Raw genomic sequence first — 8263 nt, 5'->3', positions numbered from 1 at the left:
CTCCTCCCCCAGACATCCACGCGGCATCTTTCCTCACCTCTCCTCGGGCTGCCTGGAGACAGCCCTAGCTGTGGGTAGCCGAGCACGACTCCTGTGGGTTCACTGTGCCCGCCACGTCCTGTGCCGCCAGGAGAACCCAGCGTTCCTGAGAGCAGGACTTAGTGGTGTGCCCAGAGTCTTCTTTAGGGGCTGCCTCTGTCATAGGATACAGGTTCCAATACATGTGTGCGGGGTGGGGTTTTGTGACACCAGCCCGGTGTCCGAGAGTTCAACTCAATTCTGACACCATCTGCCTGGAGGGAGTATGTGATCCCACAGGGCAAGGACTCAGTCTCATAAGACCGCCTGCACTTCAGGCTCCAATCGCAAGTTCCCCTCTGTCAGCTGTACTCCTGACAACAGCTCAGCTGCAGATTCTAGCCACAGACTGGCAGTTCAGTTGATTTGCTAGAGTGGCTCACAGAACTCCTTGAGTTCCACTGATTTGCTAGACTGGCTCACAGAACTCAGGAAACATTTTACTTACTAATTACCAGTTTATTATAATCAGATATAACTCAGGAATAGCCAGGTGAAAGAGGCACTGGGCAAGGTGTGGAGGAAGCTCTGACCCACACCCTTTTAGAGCCTTCAATGCTTCCAGAATCTCCACATGATCCCCATCTTAGAAGCTCCCCAAACCCAGTCCTTTGGGTTCTTATGGAGGTTTCATTACAGAGTCATGATTAAAACCTTAGGTTATTGGTGATTGATTCAACCCCCAGGCTCCCTCTCCTCCCCAGAGGTCAGGGGGTGGGGCTGAAAGTTCCAATCCTGCAGATGGTTCCCTGGCAACCAGCCTCCATCCTCAGGGGCTTTCCAAAAGTCACTTAAGTAACATCAACCCAGGTGTGGTTGAAAGGGGCTTGTTATGGATATCAAGACACATTTATAGCTCTTATCAATAAGGAAATCCAAAGGGATTTAGAAACTCTGTGCCAGAAATGGAGACAAAGCCACATGGTGTCTTGTTGTTGTAGCAGGCCAGGCCTCTCCGTTCCTCACCATCTCCGCAAGTTTGCCCAAGTTCATGTCTGTTGCATTGGTGATGCCATCCGTGGTACCATCACAGTATCACACTGCCTCTTCTACTAGAATGTTAGATTCATGAGACAATTCTCCCCTGTGGCCTCAGTGCCTAGAACAATGCCAGGCACACACAAGGTGATGAAGAAGTATTTGCTGAGTAAGGACAATGAAAGACATTTTCCAGGGGCCAACAGTAGGGCCTCCTTAGAGCTTGGGGTCCAGATGGCCATCCCAGGAGTCCATCCAAGCCTCGTCCTGGCCTAGGAAGCTGAGTCTGAGAGTTCAGCTGACAGAAGATATCTGAGCCCATAACCCCTGCAGAGCCATCTATGAGAGGCTTACATACCACTGCATACATGTCAGAACAGAAGTAATTCCATGAGGTTCAATGGGTCACACAGTGTGGAAATCTTCCAGGAGACCACATGAGCTAGGCCTTAGTGGAAATACTGAAATGGGATTGATGAAGAGAGGTGGGGAGAGGTTCCAGGCCTTCGGAGCAGTGTGACTCACAGAATCTTGGAACCTTAGAGTAGAATGTAGATGGGGATGAAGAAGGCCTGTTCTGAGGAGGGTAAGGAGACCTCTCCCTTGGGCCTGGTGGGGACGAGGGCAGGGCAGAGTCAAATCAGCAAGTTGGTGCCAGTTCCCCTAAAGGCCTCAAGGAACCTCTGCCTGAGGAGCCAGCCTTTGACTCTGTAAGCTCCTGGGTAAGGAAATAAAGCGAAGTAGTCAAGGAGGTCAAGTAACTGCTTTGGCCCCCTGGGGACTAACTGTAGCTTGGAGACTGGAAAGCAGGGAGACCCGCTCTCAGGCCCCGGGAGGGCTGGGAAGTAAAGAGGGCCAGCAGGCTCTAGGACCTTGGGAAGCCAGGGGATGAGGGAAAATGTGGATCCGTAAGTTAATCACTGGAGACCCCAGAAGCTGTGGTTCTTGGTGGGCTGTTAATATTCAATTTGAGATGCCACTGGCCCACTCTGAGATCTGATTTCTTTCTCGGAAAATGCAGGCACTTCAGTCAAACCTTTCTCTAATCTGGGCCTCTACACATCTACCGGGTACTCCCAGGAATTGGGGGGAGGGAAGAGCCTTGATCTGTGACACAGACTTTCTTAGTATCTGTCACTCTACCTCCCTCAAGCTGGATTCTAGTAAATACTGTGCTCCATGCCAAGGTTCCCTGTAGAGGTGTGGCCCCTGGCCTGGCTGGATGGGGTGTAGGCCAGGGTACAGAGGTGAGGACCATCCAGAGAGAGGGGCATAGGGAAGAGGTAAGTGATTTACACAAAGCCAAGAAAGTGACTTGTCAGCAGGCACCCAAGGGAGGAACCCAGGCTGGGCCAGGCTGCTGAGTTGGTCCCCTCGGAGATGACAGAGTGCTCCAGCGCAGGGAGAGATATGAGGCGCTGACTTGCAGGAGGAGGAGGAGGCGAACAGTTCCCTTAGTCCAGACAGGCAGCACCCAAACGTGCTCGTCTTATTGTGGGAAAGGGGACCCCTTTCCAGGGCCTGAAACTGGGCTCTTGTCTAACACTCGGAAATGAATTGTCGGAGGAGACACACCTACTGACAAAGCAAGAGATTTTACTGGGAAAGGGTGGAGAGCAGAAGGGTAAGGGAACCCAGGAGAACTCTGTCACATGGCTCGCAGTCTCAGGTTTTATGGTGATGGGATTAGTTTCTGGGTTGTCTTCAGCCAATCATTCTGACTCAGAGTCCTTCCTGGTGGTGCATGCTTTGTTCAGCTAAGATGGATGCCAGAGAGAAGGATTCTGGGAGGTGGTCAGACACGTGGTGTCACCTTTTGACCTTTCCCAAACTCTTCTGGTTGGTGGAGGCTTATTAGTTCCCTGTTCCTTACCAGGACCTCCTGTGGTAAAACAACTCATGCAAATAGTTACCATGGTGCCTGGCCAGGGTGGGCGGTTTCAATCAGTGTGCTTCCCCTGACAATCTCACCCGAATTCCCAGCCATGGTCTGCCAGGAAAGACATCCCTAGTTCTCACACTTGGACTTTTAAAGGGGAAGACAAGAGAGTCATGGCCATCGTTGACCTGCGGGCTTGCCCGCTTGGGACGCCCTGACCTTCTGGTGCGGCCCGCCCCGGGCGGCCCTCGCTGACCCCCGGGGTCCTGCAGGGCGCCCTCTGCGCCAGTTGCCACTCCAGCCACAGCCTCCTGGGCCCTCCCTTCCCAGCAACCAATGCTCCGTCAGCGTCTGGGTCAGAGAGGCCACTTGAGAGCCAGAGCACAAAAGGTGTATTTTCGCCCTCACGGTTTACCAGAAAGGAAGAAAGACTGAAATAGAGCAAACCAGCCTCCCTTTGCTCAGCGAAATATTCCTCCCTTCAATTAAGGGGAAAAAAAAATCCTATTTAGGGAAATAAGGAACGGCAGCGATGGTCATGGAAGTTCAGTCTAGTTCACCCAAGAGGTTAGTGTAAAAGGGCAGGGTACCGAATTGTCCAGGCTAAGAAGAATCCTCCCGGGGTCCCGGGGACAGATGTCCTCAGTAAATGAGCTTTAAAACTCGGAGCATCGGTATGCTCTGGCCCATGTGCCTTGTGATTCTACCTGGTTCCAGGAGGCGGTTGCCAGCCGGGTCCCACAGACCCATTCCCAGGGGGCCGCGGTGCCTCCCACACCATGCCGTCTCCAGTCTCCTCCGGGGGCGGGTGCGCTTGCCGAGTCCGGGGCCCGCACTGATGCTTCCGGGAAACGAAACTAAGCCGCTCCGAAGTTTCCACCTTGGCCTCGGCTTTTGGTTTCCCGCTCTCCGCGGGGTCCCAGGCTGGGCGTGGGGCGGGGCCGGGAGTGTCCGAGCGGAAAGGCCGAGGCGGGCGCGGAGGCTCGGGGCCCGGGCGGCGGGCGGGGCGGGGCGGGGCGGCCGCTGACCGAGCTCTCGTGCGTCCCGCAGGCGGGGAGCCCGCGCCGCCGCGCCCGGGCCGCCGGCGATGATCACCTAGGAGGCTGGCGCGGGCGGGTGCGAGCGACGGAGCAGCCGGGCGCGGCGACACGCGGCCATGGAGCGGGAGCCGGCGGCGGCGGCCGAGGAGCCCGGGCCCCCGGGACGGCGGCGGCGCCGGGAGGGCCGGATGCGCACCGTGTGCTCCAACCTGCAGCCGCCGCCGGGCGCCGAGGAGCCGGCGGGCAAGGGGGCGCCGCGGCGCCGGCTGCGCGGGGGCGCCCAGCACCTGGCGGACAACAGGCTCAAGACCACCAAGTACACTCTGCTGTCTTTCCTGCCCAAGAACCTGTTCGAGCAGTTCCACCGTCTGGCCAACGTGTACTTCGTGTTCATCGCGCTGCTCAACTTCGTGCCCGCGGTGAACGCCTTCCAGCCCGGCCTGGCGCTGGCTCCCGTGCTCTTCATCCTGGCGGTCACGGCCTTCAAGGACCTGTGGGAGGACTACAGCCGCCACCGCTCCGACCACGAGATCAACCACCTGGGATGCCTCGTCTTCAGCAGGTGAGCCGAGCGCGCGGCGCGGGGCGGGAGACCGCGGACGGCCGCCTTACTCCGGGCGGGCGGAGGGTCGAGCCTCAGGGGGCTGCGGCCCACGCGGGGACCCTGCGGCCCGGGGCGCTGAGACCTGGAAGCCCTCGCAGAGGTCCGGGCGTGGGGGTCCGCAGTCCCTGAGTGTCCCTCAGACGTCGCGTCTGAGCCTAGCTATCACAGGGCTGGCATCCCGCGGCTCCTGCTTTCTTAGTAAAAAGGAGAGAAATTCCCTGGCGCCCCAGCTTCAAGTCCCAGCCCCAATCTTGTCCAGGCTCCGAGGGCCAGAGTGTTGAACGACTTAAGCAACCTACACAGGAATGTAAAGCTCGGTCTCAGGTAACATCTCCTCTCGGGACAACAGAGTGAAACTGCCACCAAGTTCTGACATACCAGGCACACATCAGATAAAAGGGCAGCGGGGTCCGTTCCCTTTGTGAGCTGGGAGCCGGTCACCCAGCCGGGTGCCATCCCGCGGAGCTAACTGCATAGTTTTAAAATATTAACCCGTTTCTAGATGGAAAGACTGAGACCTTGAGGACTTTTTCGAGCCTTGTGCGCAGTTAGTCCCAGGGAGTGTACTTCTCTGGGTTCCTGCTCCTTCTCTCTCCCTGCTCCTCCCTAAAGTTTTGGACCCTCAGGAGAGACCCGTCTGGGACGCTGCAGTCTCTTCTCTCCCTACACTCCCAAACCCTGAGAGCCCCTTGGCCGAAGACCCACCTCGGAGCTGTGTCTGGTGTTAGAGTCCACCTCACGGCCACACCCTTCTGGAAGGCAGATGACCTTGCTCCCTGTCCAGAGCTGAGCCACTGTTTCCCTGCTGCTCGCTTTGCTCGAGCCTTGGTGTCCCGACTGGTTGGGACCTCGGAGGTGAAGGCAGTTAGGCTTGGTCAGCCTCCAGGAAGCCCCTTGTACTCTCCCGGTTATTCCTGCCTCTTAGGTTAGCTTCGAAGAATGCCTTTGAGTAACTCTGACCCTCCTGGCAACATTGATTGTTGTTTTACAAATTACCCTTGTTTTACAAATGAGTGAACAGGGGTTCAGAGAAGTTAAGTAACTTCCACACATTTCTATGTAGTACTACTAAAGTTTGACCCAGGTCTTCCCAACTTCATAGCTTTTACAGTATTCTGGTGCTTATGTTTTTTAAAGTTATATAAGGATCGCCTGAGAAGCTTATTAAAAATAACAATTTAACAGTGGGAATTAAAAAACTGAACAAACCAACAATTCTCAGGCTCCATCCAAACACATCTGACTGACTCTTCTGGGTCTGGGCCTGGAGGTCTGAGTATTTAATGAGCACAGAGGTGATGTTTCTGTCACGGCCCACGTTTGAGTGATGCTGCCTGCTTGCTGTCAGGGGTGCCCGTTGGCAAGTCAGCAAGCGTGATGCGATGGGCAGGGCCGTGGGATTTCCTGGCTCCTGTTCCCCCTGCATCTGAGGAGGGAGGGGGCACCCTAACCCAGAGGCCCTCCATTCCAGCCTGCTGTGTGCTCTGTGTACTTCAGTATACTCCGCGAGACCTGGTGGGGCCCCAGGTTCTGTCTTTACATGCGTACCACTTCCTGTTCTTCCTCAGCTGCTACTCCTGTAGCCAGAAATACTTAGGCCTCAGGAAACCGTTTATTTTCAGCTGACAAAGTCAATTGACCCTTATAACTACCGTCACCCCCAACATGCCCATGACCTCCCGCATTCCCCTCCTAGTGGAATCCCAGAGCGATCTCTGGTCTCCGTGACCTCAAAAGGCTTTCTGGAATTCTGAACCCTTCTCCTTCCCCATGGACCTGCCTGTCCAACGTTTTCTTTTCCTGACCTGGGTTCTCAAAAGCTGAGTATGGTCTTTGGTGGGGGTAGTGGGGAGGCCTCCGGGACAATGGTGCTTTCAGGCCCCAGCGCCTCCCAGCTCCCAAGTTAAATTCCTTGAATGCTTTCTGGGGAGAGAATGGGCCTTCTTCCTGGGGAGGTTCTCTGGGTGTGAGATGGTGTCAGCTGTGCGCAGAGAGGAGGCCGTCTGTGGGAGAAACTCCTTCAGGCCCAAAAGTCTGGGATGGCTGTTTTCAGTCCTGGGCTGTGAGTCATTGTATGTCTGAGCCTCCCCGTCCTCCCCACCGTCAGGCCGGAGTTTGTTCAGGGTCTTTGGTACCCACAGGGACAGTGATCCGATGCGGTGCGCAGCTGGGATCTGTCCTGTGTCATGTCATTGCTTTGGTGGACATGGAGTGGGCCTTCTGTAAACGGTGTCCATGCAGCAAGAGCAGACTTGAGTTGGGGAGGCCTGCCACTGTCTCTGGACGGCGGCTTCCCTGGGATGCCCCATGTGTCCTGACTGCAGTGTGCAGTGAATTAGTTATTTGTATCATTATTTATGTGGTGTGTCCCCATGTCAGGGTCTTCTTTGATGGCTCAGTGGTAAAGAAAATACCTGCTATGCAGGAATGCAGGCTTAGTCCCCTGGTTGGGAAGATGCTCTGGAGAAGGGAATGGGAACCCACTCCAGTATTCTTGCCTGGATAATCCCATGGACAGAGGAGCCTGGCGGGCTACAGTCCAAAGGCTCGCAAAGAGTCAGAATTGACTGAGAACACACACACACGTCCCCATTATGGAGCCCTTGGGTGCCTTCTCTGTGGGAACCCCGCGTCAGGCTTGCTGGAAGTGTGGGTTCCTGGGTCCTACCCTACCACTCCCTGACCCTGAGCTGCTGAGCCCCTGGAGGTGGGAGAACTGGTGGCCACAGCATGCCTGGGTTTACACACACAGACTTGCGCAGAGGTCCTCTGTCTCCTTGGCCTGAGCCCATGGCGTCATCTGGATCTCAGGCTGTGTTTGGGAAAACTCTCCTGAGCCGCAGCAGCGGGACGAGAACACAGAGGCTGGTGCTTGGAGCTCTGGTCTTCCCTGTGGCCTCGGCCCTGGGAAGGCCAGGCGGCGTGGGATGGGGCAGGCACTGAAGTCATTTTTGGTCACACAGGCCTTCCTGTGAGGGTGACGGCTGGCTGGCAAAGCCATCTCCTTCTGGGCACAGGTGGAAAGAAGGAGGTGACAGTCCCATCCCCATTCGCTCCGGACGTGGCCTCAGGTTTCTCCTGCTGTAGGGCTTGGACTGCGCTTTAGCCTGCAGGCCTGAGTGAGCCTCCCGCGGGGACAGGCCTGATGCCCCCAGGGCTGGGGAAGGGGCAGCAAGTGACCACGGGGCACAAGGCTGGTGGGGCTGATGGGGGGGTGGGAGGCAGGGATGGGGCCAAGAGCCAGCCAGGAGGAGGGCGGGGGTTCTCGTGGAGGGAAGGCAGAGCCTGTGATCAAAGGAGGGGCCGGGGGGATGTGGGGGGTTCTTGTGGAGGGAAGGCAGAGCCTGGGATCAGAGGAGGGGCTGGGGGAATGTAGGGAGTTCTTGTGGAGGGAAGGCAGAGCCTGTGATCAGAGGAGGGGCCGGCGGAGGGGTTGGGATGTGGGCAGTTCTCGTGGAGGGAAGGCAAAGCCTGTGATCAGAGGAGGGGCTGGGGGTATGTTGGGGGGTTCTCGTGGAGGGAAGGCAGAACCTGTGATCAGAGGAGGGGCCGGGGAGATGTGGGGGGTTCTCGTGGAGGGAAGGCAGAGCCTGTGATCAGAGGAGGGGTCGGGGGACACTGGAGAAGAAATGTTCCTGAGAGGGCATTTGCCAGAGAGAGAGGATGAGTGGAAGCCCAGGGTTC

The 8263-nt window shown here is 56.7% G+C and overlaps 1 protein-coding gene across 5 annotated transcripts in view; it reads left to right on the top strand.

Moving 5' to 3' along the window:
• The first annotated feature begins 1602 nt into the window (after window positions 1–1602).
• ATP10A (ATPase phospholipid transporting 10A (putative)) overlaps window positions 1603–8263 on the top strand; it is a 184923-nt gene continuing 178262 nt past the window's right edge. Inside the window, exons 1-2 of one of the 5 annotated variants that reach the window (XM_061394204.1) lie at window positions 1603–1778; window positions 3986–4537. In XM_061394204.1, the coding sequence (XP_061250188.1) occupies window positions 4092–4537 (446 nt within the window). In that variant the 5' untranslated portion in view covers window positions 1603–1778; window positions 3986–4091. Of the gene's footprint in view, window positions 1779–3949; window positions 4538–8263 lie in introns of those variants that run through there. The other 4 variants (XM_061394199.1, XM_061394203.1, XM_061394200.1 and 1 more) reach the window with 4 other exon arrangements.

This window comes from Bos javanicus, chromosome 21, assembly GCF_032452875.1.
Source record: "Bos javanicus breed banteng chromosome 21, ARS-OSU_banteng_1.0, whole genome shotgun sequence".
NCBI classification, from domain to species: Eukaryota; Metazoa; Chordata; class Mammalia; order Artiodactyla; family Bovidae; genus Bos; species Bos javanicus.
This window is presented reverse-complemented; position numbering and strand designations above follow the sequence as displayed.